This window comes from Trachurus japonicus, chromosome 12, assembly GCF_045865225.1.
Source record: "Trachurus japonicus isolate A0001 chromosome 12, Traja_1.0".
NCBI lineage: Eukaryota > Metazoa > Chordata > Actinopteri > Carangiformes > Carangidae > Trachurus > Trachurus japonicus.
The window spans coordinates 25,674,795-25,692,877 of record NC_140918.1 but is presented as its reverse complement, the minus strand read 5'-3'; the positions used below and the strand labels follow the sequence as shown (position 1 = coordinate 25,692,877).

Genomic DNA, 18,083 nt, shown 5'->3' with positions numbered 1-18,083 from the left:
TCATTGTTTCTCTTATTTTGTCTACCCCACATGAGGGTGGTGCCTTCAGTGCATCACAGGCTACACAATGACCCTACAGCTGAGCCTCTCTGAACCAGTTTCACTTGACCACAATAGTGTCCTGTTAAGTACAATGGAGGGAAAATAGTCCAACCAGAACAATACATTTAGTAACTTAAGCAAAGACGTATTAGCTACTATTACAGCTCTTAGGAGTTAGTCAGTTTCAGTGGCTGAAAATACTGTTCTGAACACATACAACACACACTGGGAATACACAATAGCTCGTGTACTGTATGTAGTAGGTCTGGTGCAAGGCATGAACACCAAGCAGAAACTACAACATAAAGACTGGGGCCTGAACACACCTGACCGTACATTATATTTCGGGTTTGTTTCCAAAGAAACTTTCAGGCAACAACGAAAAGGACCGAGTGTATAAGACACAGATAGAGTTGTTTATCAGATATTGTCGCCTGTAGTCAGTGAAATGTCCTAATATGGCAGAGAGCGCGACGACACACGGAGAAAACATGTCGACATTCAGGGCGAAACACGGCGGCTCGACTTACCAGGTGAAACTCCGTCTGCTTCCTGCTTGAACGTGACCACCGCGAGACAACACAGGTGGTGGCAGCACAGGTAGGCGCGTGAGCAGGTTGACGCGGACGATGATGTTTTTTTTTTCACCAACTGCAGATTTTTAGTGAGTATTTTTGATTTCGCCAGGTCCCAATGAAGCGATTTCCTGGTTCTCGCAGGTATGTGGGCGTGGCCTAGAAACTGCAGGTGTGTTGGTGGCGCAGGCCGCAGCGGCTCCCTCCCTGTGGGTGCAGAGGCGGTGTCACTCCTGAGTCACTCACCCTGTAATCTAAAATGTGACATGACTCAGTTCACTAACGACTGTAGTAAACCAAGCGGAAATCAGGAGCTGACCAGAAAAGGTAATGAGTGTGAGTGTGAGTGTGAGGGAACATGACAGGCTAATGTCCTCTGTTTATTATTAATCCCAGAAATGACTAAGAGGTGATAGCTACCTGTTTCCTAATGTTTCATTTTATAATGTCCATCTAAAGAACATATAAAATAGCAATTAGTGTCAAGATCACTACAGGTAGCCTAACTGCCTTTGCAAAATGTAGGCTATGTCACAATAATTTCTCATGGGAAATGTGTTTCATGTGTGGAGGACAACAAGTGTCATGAAAATGATAATAAAGCTCTCTATGATTAATACTGTATATAACTGGACGATAGGAAGAGGAATAACCAAAGGATTTTACAATTTTGAAATTAATCAAACAATCAACTGATATTGAAATTGAAACAGGTTTAGAATATGTTTGTAAGCCTATGAAAATTGTTCCCATGTGAGCTGTTTTGTAGGCTATGTGTTGTCTCACATTTCACATGTGAAATACAGTCCAGGATCATATCGGTTGTTGTTCTTGCTCTTTTTCTTTCTTAAATCTGTCTTAATATAACTGTAATTACAGACTAATAGTGACAACAACATCCATTAACCACCTCTGCTCACATTAGACATTGTTTGCCACTAACCAGGCAGCCTATAGCTACATGACCGCAGAACCACAACACTGGGGCTATAATTTTCCTTCTTGTCTGACCGGTTAGACCTGTTGTGGTGGAGACCCTCTGGCATAGAGAGTAGCCAATGAGAAGCTGTTAACTGGCTGTCAGGCCCAAGAGGTGAATAAACACACATTCAACAACTCACAACAACTGTCACATCTGATACAGTAAAAGCCAAAGTAGATCACTGATGGTTTTCATCTGTGATATGTTTAATTTTTGACATGGATGGATATGGACAGTTGTAGCTTTTTTTTTATGGATCTGCTTCTGGTAATATCTTTGATTTTTACAAAATATAAATTTCATAGTTAAATTCCAGTTGAAATACTCAGTCCTCTACACGTGCAATGTTGGTTTCACTCTCTGCTGAGCTCAATAAAAAAGAGTGAACACTAATACACAGTATTACTGCGAAAACTCACGAAAGCGGTCAGATCCACACTTCAAAAAACTAAATGCCCAAAATACATTCATAAATGTTGATATTATCCAGAGAGATGGTGCAATCACTCTGTAAACTCACCAGCAAAAAAAAAATTAATAATCCTTTAATAATGAGAACAGGGCACTCAAGACAAAACTCACTGTAACCTCCTAATGCAGAGTATGACAGTATCATTGCTGTGCCCCCTTGTGTCTATATAAAATACAACAACTGATGTGGACACGTCTCGCACAAAAAATGTGGGCCTTCTGCCTCGAAATACTTTCTCCACATCCTATGACCTTTACCACTTCTATTAATCATTTACTTAATCATCTAGATAATTAAAAACAGAGCATGTTGGTTATCATAACCTACTATAACCATTTCTTTTTTCACTTACATTACACTTACCATATATGTTTTTATTTATTTAAGTATACTGTAGATTATGATAATAATACTCATAATTTTCAAGAAAGGATATAAGGGTCATTTTGACATTAAATATTATTTTATTTCATAGATACAAGTTAAACATATTGCTATAGTACAGTTGTAGGCCTATAATCACATCAAAGCACACAATTTGTCATTTTTAAGGCACATGGACAAAAAGAAGACAGTGGACAGGGTGGTCGTTATTTACCAGAAAGATTCAGAGTTTACAGATGTTTATAACAGTTTCAGTCCCAATAAAGACAAATGTACATTCTCTAGAGAAACGACATAAGAATCCGTGAAAAGTCAAGAATTGAACACATGATTGTAGCTTTTTTTTTCTTTTTTCAGCTTGGCATTTATCAACTTACATGCTATAGTATGGCATCGTACCATGAAAGAAATGATGGTGATGGCGATGTGAACTGGACAAATATTTCTAGTTGGGCGGCAGCAGGTTTTGTGTATTCTAATCAGAATACAATAAGAGATTTAACTCTTACTATAAATATATTATTGTTTTATGCAAAGTGGGATTTTAAAAACCACTTAGACATGGGTTTTTCAAAGTTTGTCTGGTGTTATGTATATTTATATATATACATATGATTTAAAAACAACAGTAAAGTAACAGATTAACAGATTAGGTAACAAGACGTAAGACATAAATTTATTTCCTCAGGGATCCAGCCACTGAGAAATTTGAACATTTTTACTGAAAATCAGACGTCCAAGAGGAGAGGACACTCCGAAACTCAATTTGTTTGTTAGCAGCATGGGCAGCAATCTAGTGTTTTATATTAACACAGGGGTTCAGTGACCTCACACACACAAACACACACTGTTTATGTGTTTCAGTTGACTGTTTCCTCATCTGTTACTGACGTATTTTGGCACATTTAGTTTGACTTCCAGGGGAAAGCCAGAGGCACAGAGTGAGGCTCACTGTGGAGAAACTGACATCAACATGTTACTGCCCATAGTTTGAGTCACATTTACGCTGTGGTGAGGTCTTGATGTCTCGATGCAGTGGGTCTGCAGAAGTCCAGGTGGCTGGAGAAGACTTCATCACTCATTTCCCCTCACTAGGAAACAGAGAATAGATTACTTTTTCCATTTTAGGTAACAAAGGTCAACAAAAGGGTGTAAACAGTTGAAATCAATCAGACCATTGTCTCATAATCCATCTATGAGGCATTACATCTTTACAGGATTTTAATGTTTACATAATGCTTCACATGCACCATTTTTATTATTTTATATATTTTCTGTCTCTATAGAAATAGGTTTTGTTGGCATTTTATTGTTGTGTAATTTAAAGGACAAGATCACTTTTTTTTTCTTTCCACAAATTATCAAGGCAAATATTCAGGATCCTTTACATTAATCAATTCAATCAAGTTAAGGACACCGCTGTCTTACTGACAGTCACGACTTGATTATTTAGTGGCTAAAGATTAAAAACCACTGGGAACATGGTGATCATCTATGGGAGCTAACAGGTAAAACAAAAAAAAAGGCTGCTGAGGAGACAAATGGAGGCTGGCAGATAAATTCAAGGCCTAGATCTTACTTTTTAATGTCACTATAGTTTATGAATCCCACTGTTTTCTGTCAGAGGCTTTGAGATTAGATTAACTGTGACGTCGGGAGGCTTCCTAAAGAGTAGGACTGCTTAATGTGAGCTGAAGAACGGCTTCGTATAAGCCCGAATAAGGATTTTGTGCTTATGTAAGAGAACTTCTGTAGAAAAGGGAACTCATGGAGGTTTCTCAGCCTGACTCACATGTACAGTAAGGTCTGACAGAGAAGTGCAGGACATAGCTGCATCATACAGTGTGCACATCACAGGACAGAAGGGGCCTCTAGGAGCCAAGGACACCAATGATTAACTCCAACTGGGTCGACTGGGTGAGGCTGAATATGCAGAGACAACCAGTGACCCCCTGAGTTTATGGTCTGACCTGATTACAGCAGTAATGAGAATGGAGTTGATGAATTGTGTCAGAAAAGTTTGAACGGGTTGACCAACCATCAGATACATCAGAGCAGCCTATAGGCCTATATGCTCACATGTGAAAGTGATGGAAATGGAGGATTATGACTTTATACTTTGGTGAAGATTGAATAAATTCCTCATTAGCAATGTTATCGCCTCCTGTAGCTAATGTACACTATCATTATTTATATCACTTAATTTTAGTCATAAACTCAGTTGAGCAAACAGTATTTAACTGCTCTTGAGTATGTAGCTACGTAATGTTATATCACAGTAGGAAGCTTAGCATAAAGATGGCGAGAAGGGAAACAACTAACCTCTAAAGTTTTCTCCTAGTTACATAAGTCATATACTGTTGTTTAAGCTGCCCAAAAATGTTAAGTTGTTATGTGCTTCTTGACCTGGCGTGTTAACCTCCTGAGGCTTATGACCATGATTTTACTGTACAACATTCGGTTGTAGTACAGACTAAACACATAGTAAGTTGACAAACAGGGGTCTATACAACTGCTGGTAGCTGGATTTATTTAAGCTTGGGTAGTCTGGTTATCTGTTTCCCACTGAATCCAGTCTTGTGCTAAACTACCCTTGGCTCAGCTAAGTTAATTTAACAGGCACAGTGTATTTACCAAAATGTCTGACATTCCCAAAAGAGAGGGTTGAAGAAAGCAAACTGTTTTTTTTTAACCCTTCAAAAAATATTTTTTTATGGTCTCAATAGCTATTTGTTGACTGAGTAGTTCAATTGAAGGTTTTTTAAGGAGAGATATGCTGCCACATTGTGTTTCTGCTTGTTTGTTTTCCACGTAAATCATTGCCACAGTGTTTGACACTTTAAATTGTTAGAGTTAAATTAAAGAGTTGTTATAGTCTTAATGATCATTATCATCATCAGTCTTTGTAAACACATTACGGTTTCATGTTAATATTATTTAACTAACTAACCATATTGCAGTTTTGGCGGAAATTATGGCGTTGTTAATACTGAATGAATCTATAAATTAATGGTTACAGATCAATTGGACTGTAAAGAATAAGGCTGGGCATATTTCATACTTTTCTTGGGACTGAGAGCCACAAAGTGTAAAAGTCAGATAAAAGCAGTAAAATATGGAAGATTACTTTGTTTTGTTGGTTATTTTGCAAGTGTTGCTGATAAAAAAGAAAGATAAATACAGGGTAACACCAGCCTCATCCTTTTAGACCTTATAACTGATTTTTTTTTTTTTTTTTTGCAGATTGTTTTGGTATGATTTACTTCATACCAAGTAGACGTCCAGTTCAGACTCTGATTGGCTTCTGCTGAGGGACGGCAGAGGATCGTCCAGAGCGATAGTTGAACTGGAGGCTCGTCGGTCCTCACTGCAACATAGAAATACTAGTAAATATAAAATATACTAGTAAAAAGTCCTGTGATGTATTTGAGTACATCAAATGGTTTCAGCTTGTGTCTCAAATTTTGAGTGTATTCACTCAATTTAGTTTCCAAGTTCGACAGACTGCCTTTTATGCAATAACCTCCACCCTGACCCCCTCCCTAACAAGATCTACAGCGCTGATGTAAAAGCAGCACTTCCTCTTTAGAGACAAGTCACGCAGCCGCAAGAAGTCAGTTCTCAGGAAGACAAAACACTATTTGCACATGTCCCCACATCTCTGTGCATAATATCTCTGCTTCGCTGACCATTTCCTGTTTTATTTTTGGGCCACTCACCTTTTCCCCTCCTCTCAGATCCCTTCTTCCTGCCTTTGTGTGTTTCCCGCCCCTGGGATTGTCTGCCCTCTGCCCCACCCCTGAGTTGTTGCACCTGTGTCTCATTGTGTCCCCTCGCCCAGTGTTTTTAGGCCCAGTCCCAATGTTCAGACCCACAGACTTCGAGGCGCCTTCCCGCTAAGTCCACAAGGGTTTAGGCCTGTCCCACTTTAAATCCATAAAGTCCACTGTGATGGCATGATGATGAGTTCCAAATCTGCTTTCATCATCTCTTATCCAATGTTACTTTTTTTGTTTGCAAACAGGGAGTAAAGAGAGGAAATAAAGAAAATGCAAAATCAAAAGTCCTAAACCCACAGTTGTACACAGCACGTTTTGGCGTTGTGACAGCAACGTGATATATATAACAAAGTGCTGCTGAGCCTCTTGCACTCGGTCATGTCAGCTAGTCTGTGAGGGTTCAGGGTTTAGACCTAAAGGACAAACACTGGTGTTGATCTCTGGGGTCCTTTCTCTCTGTGCTAGTTCATCTTCTTTCTCCAAAACTGTGCTCCAGCCTTTGTGAGTTTTGGTTCCAGTCTTTTTGGATTTGTCTTTATGTGTTCTAAACCTTTTCCCAAGTAAGCACCTTAGACTTTTGGGAACTCTGCCTGAATGTTATAAATCCTGCAATAGTTCGCTTAGATAGATGCTCGGCTTAGATCTGAGAGCTGCACACACACATTACCTGTTTTCTAGATCCTCTTCATTTCTTGTGGACTCAAAAGAAACGGCAGTCCTTGGAAGAAGATCTGGTTGTTTGGAGGAACTGTAAACTGTTGGAACAACAAGTTCATTAATCACTGTAACACATCAAAGACAAAGAAACAAAGAAATCCCCAAAAATAGAATCTTAAAAGTCATTCAGGCTTACAGTTTCCATCCAGGTTGTCCATGCTCTGAGCTTTCTTCTCCTCCTTCTTCTCCTCCTTCTGTGGAGACAGAAACTCCTGAGAGGCCGACTTTAGAGCGTAGAGGGAACCCCTCTTCCTCTTTGAAGATGCTCCTCTTAAAGCTGAGAGACAAAGAAAGACAGTGTTAAAATAAAAACCTCACTGATCAGAATACAGGAGTCGAGCGGTGAAACAACTTACGATGAATCTTTTTGAACACGGTTGAGCTCATGAACTTCAGAAATCTGTCGGCATAAAAACTGGGCCTGTGAACTGACACTGTGTCCTGAAAAGCAGAGAAAACTGTTAGACAAACACACATATACACATGCATACACCTATACAGCTGCATATTTGTGTAGTTGGACATACTATAAGAGACTACAGACATCAAGATAGTGAAGTTACATACCCCATCATGTACAAGAGCTTTCCAAGAGTGCTCCACCTTCTTAATGAACCTGCAAATATCAATATGTACAATCTTTAATGACAGTTGGTAACACTTTATAATAAGTACACACTATTAAGCATTAGTTAAGCATTAATAAATACAGAATTCTTCATTTACAATGCATGGATACTCATTAGTATATAGTTTATAAATAAAGTTAGTGCTTATCGATGAGTAAAACATTTTTAACTGTGTTTATAAACTACATACTAATGAGTATTCATGTGTTATAAATGATGCATTCAGTATTTAATGCTTAATAGTGTGGATGTATTACTGTATAAAGTGTTACCTGACAGTCTATGTAATCAGGTGACAAAGAACATCTGAAGTCTAAAGAAGATTTTATTTTTCCACATTTTAAGTAAAATCTAAAAAGCTAATTAAAGAAGCTTTGTGAAATACAGTCCAACTCTAAATTAGTGTAGTGTTTCTTTCATTGTGCTGATTTATAGTCCTTTACATAGCGCTCCATAGACTTTGTGCAGGAAATAGTGAATAAGTGAGTGATTGCAGACATAACCCGAAACTCTAATTTTTGATCTCAGTGTGTGTGCGTGTGTGTGCATGCTTACCTGTAGGACTGAAGGATGTCGATGATTCCTAAAAAGATGAGCAGGCTCTCATCTTTATGTTTGGCAGGAATCCCACCCAATCTGAAAAAAAACCAAACAAACAAAAAAACAGGTTGAATGAATTTGACTGTTTTATTAACACAGACTTGTCAACTTTACTTATTAAGGTTTTAAATGTTCGAAACAACATCAGTAGAGAAATACAGTGAGCAGCAGCGTGCATAGCCCCAAATAGTTTGTAGATGTAACAGTTACTGTACATTAAAATAGTCTTGACATTTAATATGGGCCAAACAACAAACACATTTCAGTTATAAGCCAGGATTAGCATACGTGGTGGTAAACCATACCACACATGTACCTGTATAAACAGCTGAGGTCAGATCACTGCTACACAAATAAGACGTTGAGTATTTCTTACTGTGTAGGAGTGAGAAGGTGGAGGTTTATTTTATACTTTGCACTTGTTGCTCTTTTGTGCAAACTTTCAAATGGAAAAGAAGAAGTCTCTCTAGAGAGACTAGAGGAAGAGACTCAATAAAAGCAAGCGCACGACATGAGAAATAAGAGAAACACACAGAAGGAAAAAGTAAACAGATCTGAGAGTTGTTGTGGAACAAAACATGCTGAAGAAAAGTTCGGCTGACTCTTATTTTTAGCCAAGAAGATGTAAACTAAAGCTACCAAGTGAGATGTTGAGAACTGTCTATCTACATTATATGCCACACAAACAGCAAACAGAGGGATCATCTTCACAGAGATGGAAAGGGAGGTTTTCTCACGTGTCGTCATCAGCCACTGGTTCAGGGTCCTTCACACTCCCCTGGATGGACTCGAGGGCGGTGGAGTAGAGGACTTTCTGTCCTTTCCTGCTGTCACATCGACTTCCTCTGCCCAGGGGCTTCCTGTCCGACACATGGATCCCCAGCAGGAGACTGTAGTCCATGATCTTAAAGCTCTCTAGGACCTGGTGAGAGGCAGAAACTGGATGTAAATAACTATGGGAAGCAATTAAAGTGAAGGATTAATTGAAAAAGGAAGGGATGTTAAAGTGATATACAGGAAGATAATGCCCTGTGCTCATTTGGAGGTTGTAAATCATACTGGCACAGTGAGACTTCTCGCTGTAGCTGGTTCAGTACAGGCTCAGGACACAGCTTTGCAACTATGACCTCTGACCTCCATGCAATGCAGTACAAGACAAAAGAAAACTTCTCTATGGGAGTAAATGTTCTCTAATGGTCATGGTTTGGGGGTATTATGTCATTCTGTAAGCAGTGGCATGCACAGACTTTTTGAAGGGCAGTGGCGAAAAGAAAAAAAAGGCACATCGCGTCCTCGCCACTGAAGAGGGCACTTTCGCACACATTTTGGCTCCCAAGAGGGCACTTTTGCAAGTGTTTTTCAACAATTGGGCCACAAGGGGGGGCGCCTCCCCCTGCCCCCCCTCTGTGCACACCACTGTTGGTAAGTATTTTTCTAACTCATTTACCCATAGATATTAGTTATAATTCAGGGGCATCTGAATGAATGTACTGTAATAAAACATGAAATTTATAAGGTCAAATAACACATCAATGCACTTTTCTTCTCTTCAGAAATCTACAATTAACTTTGCTTAGTCAGGCTGTAAAATGACCTCTCCCGCCAACAACAACAGATTCCAGTCAAAGGGACTAAACCTGGATCTGCAAACCAAATGTACAGTACAATCCCTCCGACAAAGGCTCTGATATCCTGAAGTAGCTCCTGTAAACAAAGAGGCCTTTACTTTCCATTGTGTTACATAACACACTTACTGAGGTCACATACCGAGCCCTGATAAGAGCACATTACACACAGACAGGCCTCTCTGTGCTGTGCTGCCGAGTCCAGCTGCTCAGCCCGATTACACCAGTCAGGTGCTTCGCTATGCTGGGGGTTAATCCTCCATCAAGTGGCCTCTATTGTTTCACATTAATGAAATAACAGGCAGCCATTAATGAGATCATCATAACATGCTCCAGCCTGAACGAAGGGGAGTTTGTCATGGTTGCATAAAGTCATTCGAGGGGTGGAGCCGCGTGGTTCAGTTCAGGTTGGGATGGAGAAAGATTTAAACCTCTGTGAGTGGCCTTAGTGCTGTAGCCGTAAGTTAATTACTAAATTGAAGCAGTGAAGACCCTCCCTCCTTCTCTTAGTGGCTAAAAGAATTGTATTCATATGTGGGATCAGAATAGATAATGTTCAACATAAAAAGGAAGCCACGTCTCTGCAGCAAATGCTTGGCTCATTTTAGTAGCTATGTTGGTAATCTGTACTTATTTTAGTATTGTTGAATTTTGGTGCCATGGAATTCCTTTTAACGCGACTATGCTGCACCTTTGTAATGGCTCCTATCTGGGTGATTGGTACTATCCTCTGGACAAAGTTGCTATTTTGAGTTACTAATGAATAAAAACTCGGTACAGTAAGACTTTATAATAGGTACACACTATTAAGCATTAGTTAAGCATTAATAAATACTGAATTCTTCATTTATAATGCATGATAGTTTATAAATACAGTTAGTGCTTATCAATGATGAGTAAAACTTTTTTAACTGTGTTTATAAACTGAATACTAATGAGAGTATCCATGTGTTATAAATGATGTGTTCATTATTTAATGCTTAACTAATGCTTAATTGTAAAGTGTTACTAAAAACTCTAAAAATCATCCTGATCATCAGCCACATGGAGTTTGGTTGTGGCAGCAGTATAAATTTAAATATCTATTAGGACTTTGCTTGTGAAATAAATAGGGAAGTTATGATGTTCAAATGACCTTTCCAGTTATGACATATATTTTTTAACTCTGCTTAAAACCTAAAATCTGTTCACTTTTCTTACTTTGGAAATTGTGATTTGCCACTGTGGAGACTCTGTGTATTCAGCCTTATTTAGATAAAGACTAGCAACATGTTCAAGTGGTCCACATGTTGGAAATGCTTCATACAACCCAGAACACCAACATCACGGCCATGTTAATAGATGTAAGATCTTTCAGTCAACACACCCGACAGTCCCTCTGCAGAGTCTTCATCAGGGCGCTGTAGGTGTCCGAGTCAAAGTGCAGGCCCTCGTGCATCTCCTGGAAGTCCAGGTCTTTGAAGGTGGGAGAGGACTTGCCACGCTCTTTGCGCGAGGCGCGGCGTTTGTAGGACGAGCCCTTCAGGTCGTACTTGTAGTGCATCTTCATGGCTCGCGGCAGCACGTTGTTCATCACCACCACGCGGATGGTGATCCCGGCGCACTGGATGCAGTACAGGCCGTAGAACTTGGGCAGCAACGTCCTCGGGTTCTGGTTCAGGTTCTACAACAAGGACAAATGGTTTTTATTTAGTAATAAAGTATCAAACACAGAGAGATGCTTCACATGAAATCAAGAGAAACCTGATTCTTTGGATTCTTTACAGCAGTGGTTCCCAAACCTTTTGTGGCCAAGGCACACCAAAGGACAAGTAAAAATCTCAAGGCACACCTATTGTTCAAAATAGCCTTCATAACACGTGTTATCACTTATATCATGTAAAATATCTGTAAATGTGCATAATTATTTAATAATGCCAAATAAAATGTGACAAAGAAAAGGCTACATTACTCACAAAATCATATTTATTAACAAAATATTTCAAAGATTAATTTGAAACTTTATCAAATTAGGCTTCATCAAAGCAGCAATACAACCATTTAAACCATACAGGTCACAATAACCGTCCATGGTCCTACAGATTGATCAGCATTGAAACACGTGCGAAATATGGGGTTCTCTCTGAGGATTTTTTTTTTTAAGAATTGTTTTTAGGTATAGAGTTTGCCTCTGTATTATGAAATGAGCGCATACAAAGTACTGATAGTAAATTAAAAATAATTATTTTTTTGTGTAGTTGTATATTGCAATAATAATGTATGGTTGTCACAAAATCCCACGGCACACCTGGACTTGCCTCACGGCACACCAGTGTCCCGCGGCACACCGTTTGGGAACCACTGCTTTACAGGATGAGGATTTATGAAGAACAAGATGAACTTGCAGGGAGACTTAATACCCTCAAGTAACCCAACATGTGAATATGTTCTCAGATATAAGATATGATGACACAGCCTGATGTTTCTCAGTATACACTGGACACGATGATGATGATTATCACACGTCTGATAAATACACAAACACATACGTATGTGTGCTAAAAAAACAAAAACTGTTTTTTGCTGGAAGTTAATCAAAAAAGGCACTCAACTACCACCAAATGAAAATAGATAGGTCTTTGGTCAACTGACCACAGTAACACACAGTCATCTCAACAGAGACCACAAATAAGTAAACAAGGATGTAAACTATGCACAACATCTGCAATTTATAGAGAACCACAAACATTCAGCACAGTGTGTGGTGGTGATACTGATACTGAACATGAACTTCACACGGAGCATTTTTAAGTCACGTACTTGTAGCACATTGATAAATATCGGCCTTGGTGCTTTTGAGAAGAGAGTGCGTGTTGGTGGAAACAGCTGAGCTCACCATGTAGTAACCGGGCAGCAGCTTCTGCAGGAACTCTGCCTCTTTGTGCTGCACGGTCTTGATGATGAACTCATCGTCGCTGGTGAGGTAGAACCAGGAGCTGCTGGCGCCGGGGTTGGACAGCTCGATCAGAGGCTCGTTGCAGATGGAGTACTGAAATTCACAATGATGTGACACTTTCAGTTTTGCTGTTTAACCACGAGGAAACATTTCCCCGCACTGAGCTGAATTGTGCTGACAGAGTGATGGTATGGATGCATGTGACGTGTGTCTGAGAGTCCCTGAACTCACCAGATAGTCGTCTGGTTTGATGCCGAACAGCTCTCTGAAGTAGCGGAAGGCCAGCGGGGCGTACGTCTTCAGCCGGAAGTCTGGGTAGTGATGTGCTGGGGTCAGGTTGCTGCCGTCACTTGAGAATATATGAATGTAAACAAATTATTGTGTAAATCAAGATATAATGTCACAATAGTGATGCATGTCATAGAAGGAAAAGCTACAAAATTATAAATAATAGAAATGAATGTGGGCTGAATTCCATTTAGCTGCGTTAATGTTGTTTCCCTGCTTAACAGATCTATCACTAATGTTGCTAGTTTTTGTGTCAAAATGTCTGATCAAAAATGCCTATTGCAGCAATGTGTGGTTTGATAAACAGGAAATATTCAAGTTGTACACTTCCTAAAGTGACTTCCTTTGTCGAACTACAGAAAATCGAACATTAAACTTGTATAAAGTTTATATTGTTTGCTCTTTGATGGGCTGGAACAGTTTCCATAACGCCCTGAACAATTGCTCATTTACTTGTGTGTTTTGGATGGACAGTAGAGACTAAATCGAGGTCAATCTGAGAGTCAACTCCTCCTGAAATTGCACAAAATATGCTTTGTGATGTCTGCTGGTTGTTGTTGACTTTCTTAAAATTCATTTTTGATAGCTCAGTGAGGAAAAATAAATTACTACAGTGCATTTTAGGGTGTTTGGGTTAAAGCCTACATCTTTTTTGTAATTTGGGCAAACAAAGCCTTTAAGATTCTTAATCCGGAGCACACTTTGAATGAAAAAATAAAACTTATATTGAAATGAGTGTGTACCTTGGCAGAAAGACGCTCTCCACCACAGAGAAGTCCTGCATGAGAACATCTCTGTCCGGTTTGGAGCTGAGGTTTCCCACAGCGTAACCGATGCCCAGCTGGATGGCTCCTCTCAGGGTGGCTGCCGTGGGCTAACAAACAAAACAGAGAAAAAGAAAGAACACATTCATTATAGAAAAAAATATTTGCCGCCCATTCATGTCAAAATTTCAGTCTGCTAATGTTTGGGTTCATGATGGAAAGAGCAGTTTTATCAGATCCAGCTCAACCATTTAGCACTTCTTACAATCAATGCAAATGCTACACCCAAATTATATATTATCTGGTGAACATCATTGTGTAAGTGTTAGCATTTGAGTATGTTTGAATGATAGCATTAGCATTTAGCTCATGCATCACTTCACAGACACAACAAACAGAACATTTGTGGTGGAGGAAGTATGCAAACTTTTAATAGCATTTCTTCCTCATTTTGGGTCTTTTTTAACTCAGACAAGTATGATCCTGCATGTTGGCTCGTTAAATGCACAGTAGTATAAATATAAATCAACTGACTGGATGAAGTGTAAAACTTCAAGCTGAAAAAAGAAATGTGCTGGAATCTTTAGCTGGCAGCAAAAACAACGACAATCAACAACATTAGCAAATATGTTTTTGCAGTTCCAGTGTTGCTCTAACTTGGATTAGACTGGATTTCACTGATTTTCCATTGTCCTTTATGACCCAAGCGTCCCCAAACAGATTTTTTTTTAGCACCAGGAAAACAAAGCATTGGATTACTGAATTAAACACCCTGGGTGGAAAAAACTAATAAAAGACCCACATTAGAATATCCAAACTAAAACTAATGGTAAGATACAGTTGATATGAAATATGCGGTGACCACTAGGAAGTCCAGTTTAATCAACTGCAAACAGAGGATGTTTGAGGTTTGAAAATGATTTGATGATAAATAGTAACATCCACTTACCTTTTTATTATCCTTTGACGGTTTGGAGGTTTTGGTTCCTCCTCCTACAAGGTCGGTGGTGGTAGTTGACATCTTTTGGACAAAGAGAACTTGATTAGACGGAAGCTCAGACGCATGAGTTCCTTTTTTCCAGTGATCTGACGCAGTGATTTACCTTGGATGGGCTTTACCGAAACTGCATCTTTCAGGTACACTGCTCCTGCAGATGGGTTAGAGGAAAGAGGAGTTACACAGTGTGTGGCATTTGCATGAATGTCAATGCAAACACAGCTGGTAAGAAATCACAAAATTACAACCATGACTGATTATACAAATGACTAATGTTCCTCAGGGCTAAAAGCAATCGAAGCGAGTGAAGAAAACTTCAACAGTTTGTCTATCTCTACTCCCTGTAAGGTACAGACCTGTATAATGTGCAGACCTGTCTGTCTGGGGTGCTGCTAATGTCTGAGGGACCTCCCGTGTTTGTGTGAGTCTTTAACTCCAGAATCTCTCATAACAAAAACCTTTGATCCCAATTAAGACGGATTGGAAAACCATTACGTACCAAATCCCCCTGTTTTATAACAGCACACAGACGAAACTCACTGCTTTCTCACACACATGTGGCCCTCAGCTCCCAAAAGGGACACAGTGATGACCAACATGCTGACCAACACAGAAACAACAAATAACTCACTGAGGAGTATTTGTGGTATTTTAATTGTGGTAAAGCAGCATTCTGGTGAATTAATCAGAAAAACAACTGAATTAGTTTCTGTGTCTGTTATATATATATTTTTAAAAACATCATCATTTCAATATTCATATTCAAGAACAATAAGAATTTAAATGAAAGTTAAATAACTTACATTTTAATGTTTATCAAATAGCCCACATTATAAGGCCATTTGCTCATCGACACAAAAAGCCCCATCCTGAGCAGCTTTGGACTTAAACTTAAAAAGACATTATGAAACATTACTATGGAGTGAATTTTGTCAGCAGCCTGGGGCTCTAAGCCGTTGCTATTCTTGCCTGCACCTCTGGGTATTCTTAATTATTATGGCCTGTAGAAAAAAAAAAAATATATATATATTTTGGAAAAAAACATTTAGTGTCTTGAGTGAACCTGCAACATTAAGCACGTATCTCACCAGACGAGCCCCCTGTTTATTTTAAGCACTGCCTCAGGATGTGGTCTTGTGGTCTGACTCATGGAGAACGTTTGTTTGAATCAGGGGCTCAAGAGATCAGGGAACTTGTTAAAGATTGTTCTTATTCAAGATTTAGTGATTAGTGGTCTGAGTAATGAACAGGGTTAATTACACAGAGTCTTCATCGGGTTATTTCAGGTCTCCTCTGCAGCACTTATTGAAAACACACTGAGTGACATAACAGAACAACGTGGGCAAGAACATGTTGGATTAAGTATTTTGTAAATACACAAGTTTGTGTTGTGCGTATTTAAAGAGATTAGATTCACGGCTTTCCATTCAGCACTTGAAAGGAATTAATTTTAACTACTGATCAGTGGAACTAATGAGAAATCAGATTAATGATACAGTAAATGTAAACAGTCAGAGTTTTCTCTGCTGCTGAACATAGTAATGCAATAGGTTGAAATACTGAGCAGGGTCTTCAGGACTGGAGGCTGCGATCAGAATGAGGATGCTCATTATTGAGATGTGAAACTTGAAACCACAGATGTAGACCTCATTGTGGTGCAAGGTCACTGAACACAACATCTAAGGACTGTAGATGTTTCTACACAATTTGAAGACATGTCACCAGTCAGAACTTTTGCTGGTGGTACAAAAATGAAAGGTCAGGTGATCACCAAACTGACCAGCACCGTGAATGTGTGACTGTGAACACAGCAATCCACCAAATACATATCTAATGTGGACCAAAGTGGAGGACCAAGCAAAATGCTAAGATTGCCATCCCTGTTTAGAAATTTTACTTTTACTTCCATCCAGTCTCAGTGGAGACCACAGTCTTTCATTTTAATACAGTATACTCTTAATATAGTAACACTGTCAATGGGATACACCAGAAAAAACATTAGAAGCGCCTCTCAGTATAATAAAAGTCAACACAAGCAAAGGTAACACCTCTGAAACACAACATAAAGTGAACATAATAGAGTCAGGATGGGTTCAGTAGGATTCACTGTAAGGCCGGATCATAGGGCTCCATTAACTTTAGAGACATATTCAGTACAACAGTGTGTAGCCTACTTGAGACTGAGTTACATAAACATGCACACTCTCACACAGCAAGCACGCTGCGGCTACTTCTTTGCATACATGTAAACGATGAGAGCCCCATCCAGCTCACTGCCGACATTTTACTTTCTCTCTCTGACTGAAGTGAAGGGAAGTGGAGCTGATTTCCTCTTCAGATGCTATCACCGAGCTCCTCTTCCCCCTGAGCGACACATACGAAAATGGCCCAGAGGTTACGTGACAGCAACTGTTACTCCTCACAACGGCAGATAAACAGTGACAAACAAGCAGCCGGTGCAGAGACACGGACACAGACTCCATCCTCCTCTCAGTCACATACAGTAGTGTAAGAAGGAGCAGGGGGCAACAACGCTCAGCAGGACCTCTTACCTGAACACACATGGTCGTTCACAGATGGTGGTGAATGGAGCCCGGTGGGACGGCGATGACAGGCAGATGCTGTGTGATAGACACTCTCTGGCAGACTGACTGGCTGTGGTGAGATGAGATGAAGTGCTGCAACGACTGGAGAGCATCCTCACCACTTCCTCCCTCCCTCTCTCTCTCTCTCTCTCTCTGTCTGTCTGTGTAGGTCTCTGTCTCTCCGCCTACCTGTTGTATTATTCCATGGCACCTATAAGTCAGGCTGAGGTACAGTTGTATTGCACATGATTCATGGTCTACTGGACAACTTAGACCATTACATTTTACTTGGTTTTTCATTTTGTTTTTGTTATGTTGTTTTATTTCAACGCCTTTATGGTGTTATATGGTTTATCGTCAAGATGATAATGATGAGCAGAATATGCTTTTACAACTGTTGATTTTGAAAGGGAGTTTATATCTTTATACAGGGTTAGGGTAGTAGTACAGTAGTACAGTAATTTAGACTACCGTAGATGGTAGGAAATGAGGCGACAGAGGGAGAGAGGAAATGACATCATCAGTTCCCTGGACCTGACCCAGCAGTGGTGTAATAATAACTACCAACATTCACTCTACTACTTTATGGTACTTCAGTAAATATGCACAGCACAAATCACATTGACCTGACAGCTAATAAATCTTAAACATGAAAACATCATATAATACCAACATGGAGTACAACATTTTGTTACAGATTAAATCAGTG

At 39.6% G+C, this 18,083-nt stretch overlaps 2 protein-coding genes across 6 annotated transcripts in view; both read right to left on the bottom strand.

Moving 5' to 3' along the window:
* Window positions 1–870, bottom strand: part of tjp2a (tight junction protein 2a (zona occludens 2)) — a 38,366-nt gene extending 37,496 nt beyond the window's left edge. Inside the window, exon 1 of the mRNA XM_085793962.1 lies at window positions 573–870. The gene's annotated coding sequence lies outside the window, so the exon portion shown is untranslated. The remainder of the gene's footprint in view (window positions 1–572) is intronic.
* Window positions 871–2,515: 1,645 nt separating this feature from the next.
* Window positions 2,516–17,553, bottom strand: pip5k1ba (phosphatidylinositol-4-phosphate 5-kinase, type I, beta a). Of its 5 annotated transcripts, none has more exons than XM_085793956.1 (15): window positions 17,342–17,553; window positions 14,896–14,940; window positions 14,742–14,813; window positions 13,772–13,902; window positions 12,972–13,089; window positions 12,681–12,833; window positions 11,172–11,468; window positions 8,918–9,102; window positions 8,136–8,216; window positions 7,519–7,567; window positions 7,308–7,392; window positions 7,088–7,228; window positions 6,902–6,989; window positions 5,726–5,822; window positions 2,516–3,546 (listed from the first exon to the last, which is right to left on the bottom strand). In XM_085793956.1, exons 3-15 carry the CDS (start codon window positions 14,811–14,813, stop codon window positions 3,544–3,546), a joined length of 1,500 nt encoding a protein of 499 aa, XP_085650082.1. In that variant the 5' UTR covers window positions 14,896–14,940; window positions 17,342–17,553; the 3' UTR covers window positions 2,516–3,543. The 5 variants fall into 5 exon arrangements, with proteins under 5 accessions (XP_085650082.1, XP_085650083.1, XP_085650081.1 ...); XM_085793955.1 differs by adding an exon at window positions 17,033–17,153 and having other exon boundaries at window positions 2,816–3,546; window positions 7,308–7,567; window positions 17,342–17,444; XM_085793957.1 differs by lacking the exon at window positions 5,726–5,822.
* Between the last annotated feature and the right edge of the window lie 530 nt (window positions 17,554–18,083).

Coding starts and splice junctions, on each gene's coding strand:
- pip5k1ba (XM_085793952.1), bottom strand. CDS start 14,813: ATGTCAACTACCACCACCGACCTTGTAGGAGGAGGAACCAAAACCTCC. Junction 9,103..11,171: donor CTCTGCAGAGGGACTGTCGG/GTGTGTTGACTG, acceptor GCCTCTCACCAG/GTCCTAGAGAGCTTTAAGAT. Junction 7,568..8,135: donor GACATCCTTCAGTCCTACAG/GTAAGCATGCAC, acceptor TGATATTTGCAG/GTTCATTAAGAAGGTGGAGC.